Source organism: Saccopteryx leptura, chromosome 7 (assembly GCF_036850995.1).
Source record: "Saccopteryx leptura isolate mSacLep1 chromosome 7, mSacLep1_pri_phased_curated, whole genome shotgun sequence".
Lineage (NCBI taxonomy): Eukaryota > Metazoa > Chordata > Mammalia > Chiroptera > Emballonuridae > Saccopteryx > Saccopteryx leptura.
The window spans coordinates 95173936-95194958 of NC_089509.1; the positions used below are offsets into that span (position 1 = coordinate 95173936).

The 21023-nt window shown below is 36.1% G+C and overlaps 2 protein-coding genes across 23 annotated transcripts in view; one reads left to right on the top strand and one right to left on the bottom strand.

The window, feature by feature from the left end:
• Positions 1 to 21023, top strand: part of MAP2 (microtubule associated protein 2) — a 300424-nt gene that overhangs the window by 251948 nt on the left and 27453 nt on the right. For 4 of the 22 annotated variants that reach the window (XM_066345316.1, XM_066345323.1, XM_066345319.1 and 1 more), the window contains 6 exons: positions 7623 to 11351; positions 11562 to 11768; positions 11939 to 12073; positions 14945 to 15006; positions 18295 to 18465; positions 19437 to 19584. In XM_066345316.1, the coding sequence (XP_066201413.1) occupies positions 7623 to 11351; positions 11562 to 11768; positions 11939 to 12073; positions 14945 to 15006; positions 18295 to 18465; positions 19437 to 19584 (4452 nt within the window). The remainder of the gene's footprint in view (positions 1 to 7622; positions 11352 to 11561; positions 11769 to 11938; positions 12074 to 14944; positions 15007 to 18294; positions 18466 to 19436; positions 19585 to 21023) is intronic. The other 18 variants (XM_066345324.1, XM_066345327.1, XM_066345325.1 and 15 more) reach the window with 13 other exon arrangements.
• Positions 1 to 21023, bottom strand: part of ACADL (acyl-CoA dehydrogenase long chain) — a 711748-nt gene that overhangs the window by 241700 nt on the left and 449025 nt on the right. The window lies entirely within an intron of this gene.

Below are 21023 nucleotides of genomic sequence, written 5' to 3' on the forward strand. Positions count from 1 at the left end.
GGCAAAATTAACTTATGAAATGAGTTTACTTTGTGATAAATCTCTCAAGTCAAGCTTTGATGTGTCCAGTGGAAGCAGGAGCAGGAGGTGCACGATGACTTGCTGGAGTGTGCTGAAAGAGGCTGACGTGCCCGGAGTTCAGCAGTGAGCCGGACACTTTCTCAGACCCCTTCTCATTTAACCCTCCCAGCAAGCCAGAGACGGATAATACTCACTTCCACTTCCTGCCCGGCATGGCATGGCAGTATATGGCTTATCTAGAATTCAGGTCCGAATCGAAGTCCCTACATCCACAGCCCCACTGAGTCCCTCCAGCTGTTTCTTAGCTAGGTTCTTAGTGTAGAACCAGGAAAACAAAGTGGCCTTCCAAAGAGAGGTCTTTATTGTTTTTGTTTTTTTATCTGTTATAAACTACTTGATTAATTAATTTCCTTTTATTTAATTACTCCCAATTAAATAATTCATTTATTTATAATGATTATTTATCCCACCTTCATTAAGTATGAACCAAGAACACCCGCCATACACAGTTCAGAAGTAAATGAGGATCTGTTGTCTTCTATCACTGTCATTGGAACCAGTGCACTGTTTGGACTTACCTTGGTCGTGGTCCTCTAGGCATCCTATCCCTGGCACATCTCTAGGACTTGCAAAGTAGATGGACCTTAGGCTCACGGGTCCTAAACAGAGACTTGGAGTACATACAGTGCCAGGAGAGGGTTGGGCTTTGCCAGATGTACTTTTTGAAGTTACTTGGCTCAAGTCCAGACGAACACTACAAAGAAGCTACTTTTCCACTGCAGCCCTTAAAGTTGTTGTTGCTTTCATTATTCTCTGATTAGAGTTAACGTTTTCAGAAAGAAAATCCTGTTTCTTTGAAATGTCAGGGATCTAAAGCAATGCTGAGCTGTTTGCACATTTTGACACTTTCCAAAAAGAACAACAGCAACCAGAAAGAGGTCAGAATCTCCAAAAGGTTTAAGCCAGTGCACGGAGTAGTGTCTAAACTACCGGCCCTCAGCTTTACGTTCTTTAGTTTTATACTGTAGTCTGCTCTACTCCCCAGAAAATAAATGTTGAAAAGCAGAGGTGTGACTCTGCCATTTTCATTTATTGATTGTCCTTACAATCTGCTGAACATGTTGAAGTTTTAGAGGGTACTTGCATACATACATGGAGAGATGACTGCCTCAGAGGGTCGCTGATGGAGCTGTGAATGTCTGGGACATGTGACAAGCCCAGAATTTATGATTCACTCAGTGTTGTGGGCCAGATTAGAGCCAATTATCTGCTCAGCTGAGAAATCGTGCTGACTTAAACTAAGAATATCGGATATAATTTTAGGTTTCTGCTATCCCATGATATAATAAGCATCATGAATGAGAAAGCTCCAAGTGTCCATCTAGAAACAACTTCCACGAAACAGTCAGTAAATAGTGTGCTCAAAAGATTAAAAGTATTCCCTCCACCAAATGTTATTTTAACGTCCTTATGATTTCAGACTTATTTCCAGTCATCAACAATTGGTTGCTGAAAATAAGTCAGTGCCTTAAAAATACAGTGCATTTTCAAATTAATGCTATAATTCTGATTAAACTTAGGAATAAAAACTATACAGAGTTCATTCTTATTATTGGGAATTATTAAATTTTAAAATTATTCTTTATGTAAGTAAATAAATAGTGATCAGCAAATTTGGTAATCTGACACATAGGTCTCAGGTGGAGTGTCTGAACCACATCAGAAGCCAGGTATTATTCATCCTCCTCCTCCTCACAGCTTATTAAAATACACAAGAATCCAAATGTGAAGCAGACTATCTACACTTGTGCATCTAAGGAAATATATTTAAATAACACATATTTCTAAGCCAGGACACAGGAAGGGACAGAAATGAGAGCAGTTCCTTTAGCATTTCAATGAGAAATATATAATGAGGGGGTTGAAATATGAAAACAGCCAAGAGCCAGTAATGCAAATGAAACTGCATACGATTAAAGTCTTGATAAATCCAAGGCAACTCTATAGAAATTCTCAGTTAATTGTACCTCTGTTGAGCTTTCAGAAGAGAAACAAAACACAGGAAAACAAGTTTGTAATACAAGGGACTTTCCTAAAGCCATATAATTTCACAGTCATGCAAATGAGAAGCCTTGTTGGAAAGGATGCTCCAAGGACTTAGCATCCAAACAGGGAGCTATGCTGACTTCCATTTTTTTAGCAAAGCAAGAATGAAAAATAAAGCATTGTAGAGTTTTCTTAACAAGGTTGAAATTAAACATTACTGTTTGGCTAAAGTCATCAGCTAAAAATTAAACTAACCAAAATGCTAACTATGTGAGCATCCTAGATAATTAAGATTTTTCTTCAAACAGGGCTATTTCTTCCCATGATCATACAGGCATCAGATCTTAACAAGCTTCTTTTTGTTAACTTATAAATATATATACTGATATAAGTGCAAGAGGAATCAATCTACTTAACGGAACTTCCTCCAGAGGATGCATTTGTTTTGTAATGCTTTGTTCTTATGCCAGTGTTTCCATGGTTATTCTGACTTGTTTGAAGGGAATGTACAGATAATGCCTGTTATGCCGTAGGAGCATCCGTGCACTTGACTCATTAGATCAGTGACAAGATTACTTATGGAACAGTTGAGATTCAGTTGCTACTGAAGCATGAAATGCTCACTGTCTCACATCCTCCATCAGCTTGATCTTGCTAACTCTCCTTCATCTCGCTCCCGCTGTGCTGCTTCTGTGGCCCTTCCTGTCCTTGTGCGGGTGTTGTCCGTCTCTCTGTCTGATCTTGTGTCTGTCTTGTCCAGTTCTCCCTGCAGTTTCTTCCTGTGTGTCTGTTTGTAGATGAAGGGGCTGAGGATCAAGTGGGTCCTCTACACGGGTTCCCCAGCCACGAACCTGCCACCAGCGGGAAGAGGTGTAGACTCCTACCCCCCTCCATCTCGGTGTCTGTGCCTGATGATGACCCTTCCAATTCCGATGAGGAGTACTATGAGCACCCTCTGTTCAGCTCCCCGTGGACTGCCTGTAGTGTGCTCCCCAGTGTCCCATCGCAGAGTGCAGAGGCCCACTTAGGCCAGGAGAAAGGTGAACCGAGCATGGGCCCCTTTTGCTCCTCCTCCCCAGCCTGCAGCTTTGGTCACATGCATCATACTAAGTGTGCCTTCATACCTGGGGTGGGAGGGACAAGACCTGTTTTTTCCATATGAAAGTGAAGTCCCTCTATAGCTTCTATCCATCCAAATGCCTCAGCAATTTGTATAAAAGAAGCCTTACTGGAGGCATGTAAGAATTTCCTTTTTCTTTATTGTTACTTTTGAAAAGGAAGCCAAAAAGGGGGAGGGGGTGTAGAAAGGGAGGAACCAAAAAAGTTTCATTAAAGTATGACTTCTTTCTGCTCCCTGCAAATAAATCAGTCAGGGGAGAACATATTCTCACATCCAAACAAAACGAGATGACCCTATATATAACTTCTCTTCCTTGGACACATGTCACTAGGACCAGACATTAGAATTAACCATCTTTTTAGTGCCACGTTAGTATGATAGTTTTCTAAAAGAGAAAAATGAAAGAATCTGTTCAGGGAAGAATAAATGTTATAGAATAAATTTATTTCTCCAAATCATTTAATGATGTGCAGAAACCACAGAGGCTTTTCCCAGTGACCAAATCTTGGCTCACGTCAGTAGGACTGGGCTGAAGTGTGAAGGAAAAGCTCCTCAGCGTTTGTCATTCCAGCCTCACGAAGGTGGGAGGCCCTAGTTTATAGTTGGCTACGATGAGCAATGTAGCTGCGACATACCCTATTCTAACTAGGTAGTTTTGTAAAGAAAAAAACAACAACATTAGAACTAAAAAAAAAAAAATTTTGTTTGCTTAGGTGAAGAGATTATTTTCAAAGAGGCAAAAACAACTTGCTTAAATGAAGACTTTATTTTATATGGGACAGTACTTAATGTAAGTTTACATAGTTCCAAGGCAATCGGGAGTAAGCTCACTGTGTTTGTTAGCTTCTTCCAGCGTCCTCTGGAAAACAAATAGCATCAATGACTGATGCTCAGATAGAGAAATCTAACCTATATTGAGTGAAACTAAGTTCTTTTCTGATAGTGTGACCTTGAAACAATTAAGAAAAATACATGATTTTTTTTTTTATTAAGGAACAGGTGTAGTGGGAACAAACCTGATTTATACAAAATGATAAAATGAAAGGCTATAAAGTTATGTGGATTTTGCAAAACAAGTAAATTAACTTGAGTAGGTTTTATCCAATGAGGTGACATTAGTAAAGCAATTATGCAATAAGTCTCTTAGCTGTAATCAAAATCTTTAATTCTATAGCATTATACGAATTGCCTTAATCAATTAGAATCAGAATTTTTTTAAAATGTACTTACTTAACTAAGTTAAAGAAATGAGTGTCTGAGTGCTAAATGTGAGGAAACAGATGAAGTTCTCTCCCCGACTTCAGGAGTTTTAATATTTCTCAAAAAAGAAAACTCCTTTTCTATTGGTAGTTTTTCTCACAGCGCCGTTTACACAATGTAAAATTGTGTCACAGGAATTTTATAAGAATCTTTTATTTGCAAAGCTACAAAACAGCTTATAAATGTTTACTCTAATTTCTTAAGTGATAAAATCAGATTTATTTTATTGGCATTTGAAGTGTAAATTAACACGATACTTCAAGACCCTCATAAGTAAGTTTTTACATTTTAAAGGTTAACGTTTTTGCACAAAATAGACATCTTTTGGGGAAATATTGTGACAATTTGGCTGCCACTCAGTTGTCTTCTTTGGTGGTTTTGTTTTGGAGTTGCAGCAGTGAGACTTTATAAATAACATGCAAATTTTCTTTCTTATTCAGGGTCTCTACATGAACTACATTACTGACATTTCAGGGGTTTTAGTAATATGACAACAGTTGTACCCCAGAAGTGGACTTTTCTAAATAGATTGGAATTTTTACCTGAGTCTTGTTTCTCAAAATATTTTGCTTATTCTGAAAAGTTTTATATTCTCTAATATTATGTAAAAAGCAATGAAGGTAAAATAAATTGAGTTAGGCAGTTCTTCTCCATAGAAGTACTAAATAAATTACATTTTAAATAATTTTGGTGGACTGAATGAGAGAGCTATAAAGGTAATTGATTTGATATTATTTTGAGGCCAGGCTGTTTTATTCCCAGAGTTCTTTAGCCAAGTTTGCGTGTTTTAAATAAATTAATCAGAAATTTGCATGTAGGGACTTCTTGCATTGGAGAAAACAACACATGTCTTACAAATGTAAAGCTTTTCTGCAGTACATCAGTGCACCTATCTTTTCACACCATCTGTTATCTGGCGGCACCATCTCCTCCTCCCAGCAAGCTTCTCACATGTGTGCAACTTATTGCCATTTCCACTAAGTGGTAATAGAGCAATAAAACCATTTCAGCTCTCAAGTTTTCAAATAAATAACCTTTTAATGAGACTTTAAATGGCATCATTATTAGCAGATTACACCTAATTTTCCAAGCAACAACTAATGTACGTTGCATTAGAATATTGATTTGCTCATCCAAATGGTAAAAACAATTCTCCTGAGGTCAATATCATGGAGCTGAAAGTGTTCCTTGAATGCTATTCCTAATTGTGTGCCTTGTTCTGTGGTCATGATTGTCAACATCTTTTTCATCCCTAAGAAGAAGAAACCCTAGAGGGTCCAATGGCTGAGGAAGAGAAACCTGTCACTCTTCCTGGGAAAGAGTGTGGGGCTGCCAAGGGCCTCAGTGAGGGCCAAGTGGAATCTAGTATGGAGGCCCAAATAGTTCCCGAAGAGAGTGCCCCAGCACGGGCCTCACAGGAGGAAAGTGTAAAAGAGGTCACGGAGGTGTCTCCAGAAATAAAAACCCCTTCCTGTGTCAGGGAAGGTGTGTCTTTCTTAAGATTTGCATGTTTTGTTGCAAATGATCTCTCCAGCAACCTTTTCAATGCTATTCCATCGCTGAGTCTTCTCATGATCCCAAGACCACTGACTTAGGCTTCCTGAGCAGAGTGTGGCTTGCGCAAGTGCTACGTGGCAGCTTGGTTTTCCACTGCTGCAGCTGATTTCTGGTTTTACTTTGTTGCTATGATACAATATGCTTTGCAGCCAGGCTGATGATGCTGTGTGAGCTTTTTGTCCCGCCCTCCCCGCCCACCATCTCAAATGTTTGCCAGTCACATTGCTAATACATGTATATTTTTATTTTTGTTTTTGGGACAGCAATTCATATGCTTTTATTTCAAATTGTGGAGTTGAATTTTGGCACATAATGGCTGAAATGATAGAATCGTCTTTGTTTGCAACCACAGTATGCTATATTTTTTACGCTTCAGTGAAGACTGGTTTGGTTTCCTTAAAAGCTCCTGCTGATGCTTCTCATATCATTTTCTTTCCATGCTAGCCAAACCCTTTGATCATCTCCATATCTCTTGAGTTTTCATTTGTCTAGTCTTTATTAGAAGTTCATAAAGTATTTTTTCTATTGTTACAACAGGACATACAACTGTATATGATCTATATACTTTCCCTTCGAGAGATGATTGAGTTTCATTATTTTTTCCCCAATGTTTTCCAGATAATTACATTTAGTCCAAGGGACCACAATGAAATACCTTTTACCTTAAAACACAAATGAGACTTTGAAGCCTTTTTGATTGGTGAACACATAAAAATTTAAAAAGAGTCATTTAATTTCCATGACTCATCTTTAAAGCCAATACTGGTGAATGCCTCTCCAGTTGGCTCTGTTCCAGGGAATGAAGTCATGACGAAGGAGAGAAAGATATTTTATCATTGACTCTCTTTGAAGTTTTACTACTCACATAATTTTTCAGTACTTAACATTATAATTCAGATTTTCTTACCGATTAAGAAATAACTAGGAATTTGGAATATGTGGTGGAAATTGACTTGTCAATTATTAGGCCATATCACATAAAGTCAATAGCAAATATTTACTTATATTTCTGAAACAATATCAATGACTTCTAAGAAATTATTTTAGTAAGCTTTAACACCTCCAAAATTGTTGATCATTTGTTGATCAAGATAATTGAAACTATTAACTCTTATTATAAAGTAATTGGTCTTCTGCACCATCGCCTACCAATTTCATTTTTAAATGAGAAATGAAAAAGTTCATTAGAAATCAATCCTTTTCTATATTTAGTCCTATAAATACATATATATATATATTGTTTTGTACCCTAATATTAGCTACATATTAAATATCCTTTAATTCATAATTTTTATCTGAAGAAGGCATATGAAATATTTTTCTAGTACAATACAAACACTATTTAGAAGAGAATAAACAAACAAAAGAAAAAAGAATACTCAACATACACTCTTATTACTATATCTGTTGGCATTAATTCACAATGGGAGCTTATTTTAGCAATAATACAACTATATCTCAATCCTGACATTTTCATATTGATTCTTAAATGGGTAGCATGCTTGCATGTTCCATGATTTTTTTTCTTTACCCTGCCATTCATTTGTCATTTCAAAATAAAATTTTAAGCTTACTGCCTAAAAGCACTTGCCTATGATATTTTCACAAATCCACCCAGGTTTACTTACAGCCTCGAAGATGGAGTTCCATGATCAACAGGAGTTGACCCCCTCTTTCGCTGAGCCATTAGACAAGAAGGAAAAGGCTTCAGAGAAACAAAGAAAGCCTGGTGAAGACCTTAAACATGCTGCCTTAGGTTCTCAGCCTGAGACAACGAAAACTTCTCCCGATGAAAAGGACAGACATGGCAGAGAAGAAGGAAGAGCAGCTCTCACTTTGTTTGAGCACACTCTTGGTGCAGGTCTAGAAGACTCGAAACAGAAAGCAGAACCAAGCCAAGTGGTACCCGGTATTGGCCTCACTGCAGAGACCCCAGTTCCAAAAGAACAAAAGGACTGGTTCATCGAAATGCCAATGGAAGCCAAAAAGGATGAGTGGGGTTTGGTCGCTCCCATATCTCCTGGCCCCCTGACACCCATGAAGAAAGATGTATTTGAGGATATCCCAAAATGGGAAGGGAAACAGTTTGATTCTCCCATGCCAAGTCCTTTCCAGAGTGGAAGCTTCACTCTTCCTTTAGATGTGATGAAGAATGAAATAGTTGCAGAAGCATCACCTTTTGCCCCTGCTTTGTTAGAGCCAGATGACAAAAAATCTCTGGAAGAATCCAGTGGCCCATTGATTGCCAAAGACATTTCTGAAGTTGAAGAGCCCCATAAAGATAAACCTTACAAAATCACAGAAGCACCAGCCTCAGAGGCTATTACCTCACCCAAAGATGCCCACATTCCGATTGTGGAAGAATGTGTCTCAGAGAAAGTGTTAGGGGAAGAAAAAGGAGCAATAAATCAGGAAAAACAGATGTTCGTTCTTAGTGGACAGGAATCTTCACTTACTAAAAAGGAATGTCTGCTAAAGCTTGAAGAAAAAGCAACCATTTCTGACAAAGAAACTGTGCTGGAAGAGAGCAACCCCGCCAAATTAACAGATAAAGAAAGAGGTGTGATTCAGCCCTCCACAGAGCACACTTTCTCAAAAGAAGAACAGACAGGTCAACAGCCTACCACAAATACATTAAAACAGGAGTCATTCCCTATAAGTTTGGAACAAGCAGTTACAAGTTCAGCCATCACCTCTAAAACCCTAGAGAAATTCATGAACGAACCAGCTGTGCTAAGTGAAAAGAATGCTATCGAAGACCTGTTTGAAGAAAAAGTTGCTGATGAAGATCATAAGGTTGAAGGAGGTGGGGCTGCAACATTAGCTGAGCTTGACTTGCCATTTTATGAAGATAAGTCAGGAATGTCCAAGTACTTTGAAACATCTGCCTTGAAAGAAGAAGTGACAAAGAGCATCCAGCCAGGCAGTGATTACTATGAACTAAGTGACACAAGAGAAAGTGCCCAAGAGTCTTTTGATACTGTATCTCTCATGTATAAAAATGGTGAAAAGGGACTTCAGTCAGGTAAAGAATCCCAGCCCAGTGCTCCAGCACAAGAAGCAGGGTATAGCTCTCTTGCAAAGAGTTATCCACCTGATTTACCTGAAGAACCCAGTTCTCCTCAAGAAAGAATGTTCACTATTGATCCAAAAGTGTATGGGGAGAAAAGGGATCTCCATAGTAAGAATAAGGATGATTTGACACTGAGCAGGAGTTTAGGACTTGGTGGTAGGTCTGCAATAGAACAAAGAAGCATGTCAATCAATTTGCCCATGTCTTGCCTGGATTCCATAGCCCTTGGATTTAACTTTGGTCGGGGGCATGATCTTTCTCCTCTGGCTTCTGATATTCTAACCAACACTAGTGGAAGTATGGACGAAGGGGATGATTACCTTCCAGCCACTACACCTGCACTGGAGAAAGCCCCTTGCTTCCCAATAGAAAGCAAAGAGGAAGAAGAACAGGTAGAAGGAGAACAAGCTACCAGAGAGGGAAATATTCAAGTTGAGACATTGTGTGAATCGCCATTCCTAGCCAAAGATTATTACAAAAATGGTACTGTCATGGCCCCTGACCTGCCTGAAATGCTAGATTTGGCAGGCACAAGGTCAAGACTAGCTTCCGTGAGTGCAGATGCTGAGGTTGCCAGGAGGAAATCAGTCTCATCAGAGACTGTCATTGAGGAAAGTAGTACCGCCTTGCCCCCAGTCACTGATGAAAACCACGTCATTGTGAAAACGGACAGTCAGCTTGAAGACCTGGGCTACTGTGTGTTCAATAAATACACGGTCCCACTCCCATCGCCTGTTCAAGACAGTGAGAATTTATCAGGAGAGAGTGGTTCCTTTTACGAAGATGCTGATAATAAAGTACGAAGAGATTTGGCCACAGACCTTTCGTTGATTGAAGCGAAATTGGCAGCTGCTGGAAGAGTCAAAGATGAGTTCAGTTCTGAGAAAGAAGTATCCCCACAATCAGGGCTGGGTAGGGAGTTTGATCAGGAGAGGAAAGCTAATGATAAGTTGGATACTGTCCCAGAAAAGAGTGAAGAACATGGTGATTCAAAGGAACATGCCAGGGATACAGGAGAGGCTGGTGATAAAGTTGAATCATTTGCATCAGGAGTCTCTTACGAACATGCGTTAGCCAAAGAACTGACAGTATCCAAAGATGCATCACCTGTCATGGTGGAGAAAGCAGAGGAAAGTCTCAGTTCAGTGCCAGAGGTAGCTGAAGTAGAAAGGTCAAAAAAAGCTGAATCAGAACTGATTTTGGCTGCAAAGAAAGCTGACCAGGGTCAGTTTGATGTTAAAATCAGTGAGTTTGGACAAATGGCTGCAGGGCTACACATAGATGTGGGAAAGGCAACAGAGCTTAAATTTGAGGCAACACAAGACCTCACTCTGTTATCTGCAGTGCCTCAGGAGGCAGTCACATTTATAGGTGTTGAGTCAGGCCACATGAAAGAAGGCACCAAAGCCAGTGAGACGGAAGTCAAGGAGAAGGTGGCCAAGCCTGACTTGGTGCACCAGGAGGCTGTAGACAAAGAAGAGTCCTACGAGTCCAGTGGTGAGCATGAAAGCCTGACCATGGAGTCCTTGAAGCCTGATGAAGGCAAGAAGGAAACATCTCCAGAATCTTCCCTAATTCAAGACGAGGTTTCCATGAAATTATCAGTGGAAATACCTTGTGCACCTGCTGTTTCGGAGGCTGATTTAGCCTCGGATGAGAGAGTGGATGTCCAGTTGGAATTTACTCAGCCACCAAAAGAAGAAAGCAAAGAGACCCCAGGTATATCTATCACGCCCTCTGATGTTGCAGAACCATTGCTCGAAGCCGTCAGGGCTGAACCAGCAGATGCTCCCAGTGAGGAAGAAGAGATAGAAGCCCGGGATGAGTACGATAAACTGCTTTTTCGCTCAGATACCCTTCAGATTACTGACCTGGGTATCCCAGGTGTCAGGGAGGAGTTTGTGGAGACCTGCCCAGGTGAACACAAAGGAGTGATTGAGTCTGTTGTGACCATTGAGGATGATTTTATCACTGTTGTGCAAACCACAACTGATGAAGGGGAGTCAGGTTCCCACAGCGTGCGTTTTGCAGCCCTAGAGCAGCCAGAGGTGGAGAGGAGACCATCCCCTCATGCCGAAGAAGAGCTGGAAGTAGAAGAGGCAGCTGAAGCCCAGGCAGAACCCAAAGATGGCTCCCCAGAGGCTCCGGCTTCCCCCGAGAGAGAGGAGGTTGCGCTCTCAGAATATAAGACAGAAACCTATGATGATTACAAAGACGAGACCACCATTGATGACTCCATCATGGATGCTGACAGCCTCTGGGTGGACACGCAAGGTGTGCATTATTTTTTTTTTAATTTTTCTGCTCCCAGATAAAATCCAATAACCTAATGGAAATATTTTTTTTTCTTTTTCATTTTAAGCATTTAAAAATGCCCCTTTGTCTCTTTATTTTACATTTTGTTAAATAGATGAAGGATTTTGTACATTTGTTACTAATGATTTTGTTGTTGTTCTTGTTGTCATGATTTGCTTTGATCCGCAGATGATGATAGGAGCATCATGACAGAACAGTTAGAAACTATACCTAAAGAGGAGAAAGCTGAAAAGGAAGCTCGGAGATCATCTCTTGAGAAACATAGAAAAGAAAAGCCTTTTAAAACCGGGAGAGGCAGAATTTCCACTCCTGAAAGAAAACTAGCTAAAAAGGAACCTAGCACAGTCTCCAGAGATGAAGTGAGAAGGAAAAAAGGTTCATTTCACAATCACTTCTTTAAAAATGTTTTTGAAGTAATTCTTGATTACTTTTTTTTATAGAAGAAACTGCCTAACAGTGGTAACTATTTATGAAATTTTGTTCAGTTTTGCTCCAAGTGTTTATTTTTTCCTGATGGTATGCTTTCTGTGTTTTCTTATTCATAGCAGTTTATAAGAAGGCTGAACTTGCTAAAAAAACAGAAGTTCAGGCCCACTCTCCCTCCAGGAAATTCATTTTAAAACCTGCTATCAAATATACTAGACCAACTCATCTCTCCTGTGTTAAGCGGAAAACGACAGGTGACTTGTTCAATTCTGCAATGTGGCTGGCAAACATAGACATGTTTTATTTTCTTTCTTTTTTTTTTAATCTCATTACCGTAGCAGCTTCTTCATTTTGTTTTTCTTCCGAGAATCTCAGTACTCATGAGCAGTTTTGATATTGTCTTGTATCATTATTCTTTTTTTTTTCCCTTCCTGCAGAAAAGGTCATGACCATCTGTTTCTTTGTCATGCTCAGACTTAACAGTGATTGTATCTTGGCATTGTGCTCTAGTGTCACGTTCTGGGGATTCCTATTTTCATTCTGTGTGTTTGGTTAGACGATGGCGATGAATATAACCGTGGTATGCATTCTCATTTTTTTTACTTATTATCTCCCTCATGCTTAAACCCATATGTATTTGTCCTATTTTCTGTATTTTTACTGCCAAATCTGTTACTGATGTTGATGAACTTACTGAAAACCACCAAGAATGCAAAGTGATTTCAAGATTATAGGGTAAAATAGTGGCTGCAAAATTACTTTGTTTTGGATGAATAGATTTTTTTTTAAAAAAAAGGAAAATAAAACTGGTAATCCAGTCAGATTTTATTTCTCAGATCCAAAATTAGAAAGGCTTTCAGTATACCGTATGACATCTCAGCTGATATTTTGTCATTAGGATTTTCTTAAATGTGTTGGATCCAAGCCGCTAAATTTTCCTGTATAATTCAGTGTTCAGAATTTAAAGATAAAACTCTTTCCCCCACCAAATGTCTTAGAACTTAAGTATAGTTCTATTTTACTATCTTCTTATTTCTTTTGTCTTCTTCAAACATACTTTTTTTTTACTGTTGAAAATATTATGGAATGAAGAAGCAAAATGTTACAAATCAAATAAAAACCATACAAATGCTTATAATGCAAACTGTATCCCTAAACTGTAGTGCTAAGTATTTATTTAAATGTATATAATATACTAGGATAATCTTAATTTACAACATATTTCATTTTAACATTTGCGAAATGGCATACTTGCATTCTACAAAAGAAGATATCCGATTGCTCTATCAGAAAGGAAAATTTTTCTGCCCATTATACATTAGAAGTGCCCTTCTATAAATATTCAGAAGGTTTTAAATGTTAAGAGCAGCATTAACCTTTGTAAGGAAAAGAAAATCAAGGTAATTGATGGTTTTATGGTAGCTGTTAATAATCTCAAGTATTTTGGATTTGTGTTCTTCCTATTGGAATCATTTTGTGTGCTTTTCTTCAAGAACTAGTCTCTAAGGTGGTATTTGAGATTAGAAGACTATAATTATGCACAATCCTTGATGATAAAGATTCAGGATGAGGAGTTTTATACTTAATAGTTAGGAATTAACATGTCACCTCTAAATCTTCTATCACATCTTAGTTCATTTTTTCATTAAACATGGAATTTTTCTTCTAGTTAGAAGGATGCTTGGGCAGGCAGGAACTCTTGGTTTGGGCATAAAAACCCTGTATCCCATTTGAACGGATGAAGGAATATATCAGGATTGTGGAATTTCAGAACAAATGTCAAATGGTTTGGTGAAGTATGTACGTGTCATTCGTGTTCAGTTTACCACACTGAGAGTAAATTGTCTTTGGAATTCAGTCATTAAAGGAAATATGAGATCTTTGGACTAGGATCTTCCCTTATTCTATTTGAAGATTTAGATACTCCAACAGAAAGCTGACAGGGTGTCATTGGCTTGAAGCAAACTCGGTGTCACAGAAATTTGAGACATGTTATAGAAATAGTAAGGAGACATCATTTGCACTGCTTCTTCATAAAAAGATAAAATCAGTTCCAGAATCTGTGAATAATCTTACTAGCCAATCCTAAATATATAGCATATAACATATTGTAGAGTTATTATTTTTGTGTTAGAGCTGCAGATGGCATAAGAAACCTTTTTGAAACTCAGAGTGCTTATAAGGATAAGTATTTTTTTTCCCCTGAGGATTTCTCTCTTATGAAAGAAAATTAAGGAGGAAGTAAACACACAAGTTTGTGTTTTTCATTTTCTAAGCACAACTTTTAAATGAGGATTGTTTTCCAAAAGTCAAAAGATTGTTTTCAATCATGAGAGATATTTAAGTCAAGTCAGGTAAGTCATCTACAGAAAATATGCTAGAGATAATGGAGTTTAAAATTGAAACCAGAAGCATAAAAAGAGTAGCAAGAGAAACAACAGTAACAGATGTGGTAATAATTTCATACAATAAGTTCATGTGTGGAACATGTTCTATATTACTGAATTTGAAGTGCCTCTTATGTTTTCTCTTCTTGACAAACTATTTTTCTTCCCTTCTTTTCTCATATGATGTGTTTCACGCCAAACAAATGTGTCATTCATATTGTAAAACGAAAGGATGCAGAGGGAAAAAAGGTTGGGTGACCAAGACAGTTTGGAATATAAAGTGCAGAAATATCTGTAGATATGCCAATGACTACAAACAGAGGGTGTGGGAATCTTCATGAACTCTCTTTTATATCATGCCAACACTAGAAATCAGTCTTATTTTCCTTAAGTTGTACAACATTCATATTTCTGTGACTTCCATTCTATAGGATCTATCCTCATGTAATAGTAATTTAAAGGTACATTGGTAACTAATAGAAAATTATTTGGTGTGCTTACCTGTGCTTTAGTAAACCCTGGGCTATATTAATTAGCACACATAGTGGGAGCCCTATGCTATAATGTTGTTATTATTCAAGTTTCTTTAGGTTACTGAATTTGAGTCTCAAAATAAGCCAAATTTTGCTTTGCATCCATCTGTTGACACAAATGCATATCCAAAGCGTATTGAAAAATGCACTGATGTGGTTTTCAGCGTCTAAGTTTGGGGTCGTTTGTGTCTTCTCTTTTCCACAGCAGCAGGTGGTGAATCATATCAGGTTCCCAGTGTATTTAAACAGGCAAAGGACAAAGTCTCCGTGAGTAAAATAACTTTTTTCCATGTTCTTTATTTAAAGTTCCCTTTGGTATTAGTGACAATGTCTTAATAACTTTAGATATAATTTAGACTTTAGCTGCTAACTCTTAAATGTCATTTTAAATCATTCACTCACCCAAAATGATTCACGGTGGCATTTGGGCATGTCTTAATGTCTTCTGGAATGACATGTGATATTAGTTGGTGAAGGCAGAGCTAGGATTTAGGCAGTTTTTTATTAGTAAGACAAAAACATATGAAACAACATGGAGATAATTGGGGAGCCCAACTGTTAACTTTTCATAGATTTGAGATAAACCATTATAATCAACACAAAACTAAATTTTATAGTATATATTTCTTGTTTCTAAAAAATAAGAATATAATCAAATTAAGCATGTAGATAAGCAAAAGTAAGTAAAAATATATTCTAATTCCCTTATCTAAGATAACTACCCGTATTATTTTGATGTAAAATCTTTATTTTTTCTACCCATTCATGGGTTTAATAACAAAAACACTATCAGTATTTAAACAATAAACATTCTATAATGATAGAACTCCATGTCATTAAATATTTTATACCTTATTTTAATGACTATATAACATTGCATTTGATTTATTTACAGTGTATACTTAATCAACTCCCAATTATTTGACATTCAAACTTTTTTTTTATTATTTTAACAGTATGACTGTGTAGAAATATTTTTGGCTAAATCCTGTAAATGCATTCATATGCATTTCCTTGGTATAATTTCCTAGTAATAAAATTACTGTTTCAAGAAGAGAGTTCATATTTAAAGTTTTTATTGCACAGCATTAGACTGCCCTCTGATAAGAGTCTACTGGCTTTTATGTCTTCCAGCTGTGTATGAATGCCCATGTTCGTTAATTTTACTAGATATGTCTATGCTTTTTCTATATTTCCCAAGTTATGGAGATGAAATATATTGTTCTAGTTTAGTTGTGTTTATATTTAATTTCTTTATATATTTAGAAATCTTTCATATTTCTTTTGTGAATTTATTTTTATGGTATTTAACCATATTTTTAAAATAATTTGAATGATGTAGTAACATATCAGATTGGTTTGAGTCTTAACCATCATATATGATATGTAAATCACAATTCTTTGTTTAGCTTTTTCAAAACAAGTAAGATTTTAATCTTTCACTTTTTATTTATTGTAAAAAATAAAAATATATTTTCAATAATAACCAGAACTTTTATATCATCTTGAACCCAAGAGGCTTTATGTTGATAAATATATATATATATATGTATCTCATATATCTATATTTGGTTTTTATGTAGATGTTTTCAGATATATCCCTGAACATATGGATAGTAATGGAATCCATTTATTGCTTTGGTAGAATGAGTATTATTTTGAAAACACTGTGATTTTACGATTTGTATTGTTTTGCCTTCTGTTTCTGGTGAGGAACTAGTGAGTTATGGTGTTTAAGAGCAGGGCCATAAAACAGACCAGGTCTAATATTAGCTGTATTTTTTTTTCTTCCTGTGTCCTAATTTTCCAAAAATAATGGGAGGAGTAAAAATTCCTATAACCTAAGTTAGTTGTGAACACTAAATATAGTAATTTTATAAAATAGTGCACTGTACAGTGCCTAGAACATAGTGTTTTTGTAACAATGATAGTTGTTGTTATTACTATTATTGTTATTATTTGAAAGGTGGAAATCTTTAGGAGTAGATATAGAAAGTAAACTTGAGCTTTCCCCCATTAGAGAAAGAATTTTTAAATGTAGATTGTTTGAAAAACCATTAGAATATTTTCTTCAAATCCCTTGTCTTTGAATAGACAGGGACTTGACACTCAATGTTTATACTTAAGACAGAAATCATAGACATCTTCTGACACACAATTAATGTTTTTTTCTTGTACTCACTTATCTCATCTTTATGAAGATTAGACCATCATTCTTTCTGTTTCTCATTTAACATCCCTTTTTCCCCCCTTGTAACCTCATTTACTGCCTGTATGTCCTAAAACTCCAAGATGAACTTTTATTTCTCTCTGCTATTCAGTACATCCATCAAAGCAGTTATCTCTAGTTTTTCAGTTGATCTTCATTTTGAACCTGACCTAAAATCCTTAATTTTATTTGAATTTTTTTGTTACTTTTAGTTTGGTTTTGTTTTCAGCATCAGATTAATAGTTGTCGTTTGTAATTCATGGCAATCCAGTTACTCCATTTTTTTTTCCTATATTCACACTTCTGAAATTCACTGTCTTGTAGGCAGCATCAATCAAAAAAGAATGACTTCAGCTGACCCAGTTAACACTTCCCACACAAGGTGCTGGGTCTGTAAAACAAGAAGCAATTTGTGCGACACGTGAATACTTCAGCCTCTCTAAAGTGGCCATGGAAGTTAAAACTTGAGATAAAAGAAAGTCATGGTTTCAACTGCTATTTTTAAACAACTAAATCATATTAATTATTTGAAGATAAAATATTCTTGACTTTGTCGTACTTCTCTGCATTTTTAATAGAGTTTCCCATGAGACATGTGGCGTGCCAGCATAGCTTTCTTCCAAAGCCATACGCAACCAACACACCTCCTTAAACTTGCTGGAAGTCTCCCCAGATATTATTAACACCTGTAAATTCAGTCTTGTGATTTTTATGGGCAATCTCTTCATTGCCAACTTTCATTTTTAAAATTTATAACACACCATACAAACTGTAGTCTATGCATAAAAATGTTACGGATTTTATGGTATAGCTTGGTCCCCAGTATGCATTTTACTCATAAAATAAATTCATTATATTTAAACTCTGCAGTTTTCTAATGAAATCAATGTAGGTAATCCAAAAATGTATTTTCTCAACTTAATTTTTTTTCCATTATTAGTTTTAAATATACCTCGTTCTAAGTTCTTGAAATGTGACCAAGATAATGGTTATATATATATACATCTTAATGGCTGTATTTTTCAAAGGAACAATCCCAGTAGACTCACAAGATGGTATCACATAAGACCTATGGACGAATCAGAAACTGTATACATAGAATCCATAAAGAATATTTTAATCTATATTCTCATATATGAGTATTCTTAAGTTGGAAAGAGGTATTCAATGAAAATCTCTTGTTCTCTCATAAATATACATCTCTTCATCGATTATACTTATTTATCATGTGTTTTTATTAAGAGTATACATTTATTTTCTTATATGTTTATACATTTTTTAATTTTTCTTTACTTCATACGTAGTTTGGTTTATTTTGTGCTTTTGTTCTTTTCTTGCATGGCTAGAATTCTACCTTGTCAAAGATTCCTGCCTTGCAGGGCAACACAAAGGCCCCAAGATGCAGCTCGGCCTGCCCTAGTCCAACTAAAAGGACTACATTTCCTGACAGTTTTTTCACACAGCCCACCTCAGCGGGCTCCACAGACCGTTTGCCATACTCAGAATCAGGGAACAAGGTAAGGCGGCAGGTCAGTCATCAGCGCAGAAAGGAGGATATGGGGAGAGTTATAGGACACAGCGCAGCAAATGTAGAAGGAAGACTTCACATTCTAAAGTGGGCAACATATAAACATTAGACTCTTATGAAAAACAAATGCAAATTAAAAGTTTCACTATGAACAGTCTAACCATTCAAAAAATGGAAAATGTCTTTTTCTAGGTAGACCATTTGTTATTAATTTATTATTTATTTGATATTTAATAAAATCTCAAATACAAATAAAATATACTGAATATAATATTGCCTGTAGCATACTATGTATATTATTGTATAATCTAATAATAGCACATCATATATATATATATATATATATATATATATATATATATATATATATATATATAAAATACAAGATAAAGTTTGGACTTGGCATCAGACACATCAGGATTTAATACTAATCTCTGCCATCTACCAACTTGGTGATCTTGAAATAATTACATAACCAATTAAACTGGTCTCCTTGACTATAAAGTGCTCATAATTTTTTTGTGGTGAGAATTAAATTATAAGTGGTTATGAAAAACTTAGTTCTTGTCACATAAGTATACAAAATCATGCAATGCCCTACTGCCATCCCTTTCTGATTAATAAATTATCATGCTATTGAAGATTTTTTAGTAAAATTTCTAACTTACTGAAAATTTCTTGAGTAAATTCATTTTGCCTATGTGATCATTTAGAATTAGAACTTCATAATCTATTATTAACGCTAAATCCAAAGTAATATATTTTAAAAGAAACACCTCTAGGCAAATATGAATTCTAAGTTTTGAAGTAGAAATGCTTATAGGCATGGGAAATTCAGTAGAGTGTATTAAAAGAAATTTATCTATCAGCACGGGAGGAAAAATAGTAATCACCTTGTACAATAAGTGAAATAAAGACTCAGAAGAACCCATTGAATGCCCGTTTGTCTTCCCCAATCAGGATGGAGTAACCAAGAGCCCAGAAAAGCGCTCCTCGCTGCCACGGCCCTCCTCCATTCTCCCTCCCCGCAGAGGGGTGTCGGGAGACAGAGATGAGAATTCCTTCTCTCTCAACAGTTCCATCTCCTCTTCAGCACGGCGGACCACTAGTAAGTTTTTCTTGTTCGGCTTCCTTTTTAATCATATTTTTAAATTCCATAAGTGGAGTAGAGCGGATGTGCTTATACTTTATATTTGTCAAAACATGCTTTAAAATCAGATTACATTTGTCATAAGAATCAGAAAATCCAGACTCTTAATGGGTTCAATGCTGTTTGACCTAAAACAATTCATGGAAGAAATGAGTACATACTGCTTTATTATCCTTTAAATAGAATTGAAACAAAGTCATGTTTCCCAGAATATATTTCTTTCTTCTTCCAAGTTTAGAGTAAAAATAAATTTGAAAGATGTAATTGAGAAAACTAATAGTCAAGGATTTTAAAATATATGTCTATATAAACTTAATCTTTATTAGAATTACAAGTCCTAAAATCTAACTGGAAATTTCAACACTCAAAACCTAGGATCCTGCTCGATTTGTTAACAATTTGCCTTCCAGTTACACTGTAAACAGCATGTGTTCTATGCAGTAGCTTCATTTTTTTTTTCTTTTTGACTGGTGGCCTACCATGAACTGGTTGGCAGTTATCACAGTGTATGTAAAGAATATTAAAATGTTCTAATAATTCATTAATGATATGTTGTCTTGCTACAAAGACTATCTAGTAAACATTGGTTCAAATTATTTTCATAAATATGTTTTTATTTCATAATATGTTTCATAAATATGTTGACAAAAAATGATGGACAACTTCACAACTTGTCTCTTAATGTCTTTCTATATTTATTTAGAAGAAATAGTTCTGGAGAACTACTCTATAGAATCACTTGGAAAATAGTATCTATGTAATTTAAAAACCATTACCAAATGGTGGAAACATTTGCAAAATAATATCTGTCATTTAAAATTTATTACAGAATGTTAGAAATTGCCACTACTATCACATTAAAGTTGATTTCACCACAGCTTTTAAAATATTTAATAATTGGCCCACTTGAAATGTGACTATTTTGTTTGACATTTAAACAGTGTTTGGTTTTTTTTTTGTCTACAGTGAACATGTTGGGTATAATTAGAGCAGTTGTGCTCTATATCATTTAGTTTCATGAAGTATTAACATTCTTTGAAATATGTGCTAAGAACACTTTGAAATCACTAAAACTCTTGTTTACCTTAGCAAAACTGAAATATTCAAATGAACTTGCAAAGAATGCATTTATGAGTTAATACTCTCCAGAAAAACAGCTTTAACTCCAAGTATCTGGAGTTGGAATTGGGCATAGCCCCAGGGGTGTTAAGGCAAGATAAAGACATCAAGGACTCCCCAAAAGCATACTATAAATTATGCTTGTATTTGTTGCTATGGAAGCAAATGGTACTTTTCCATTAATCCACATCTTTTAGACACTGTGTTCTGCCCTTTAAAATGTATTTGTATGTAAGTTGCTTTTATATTCTGAGCTAATTCTAATTTGACTTTCTAAC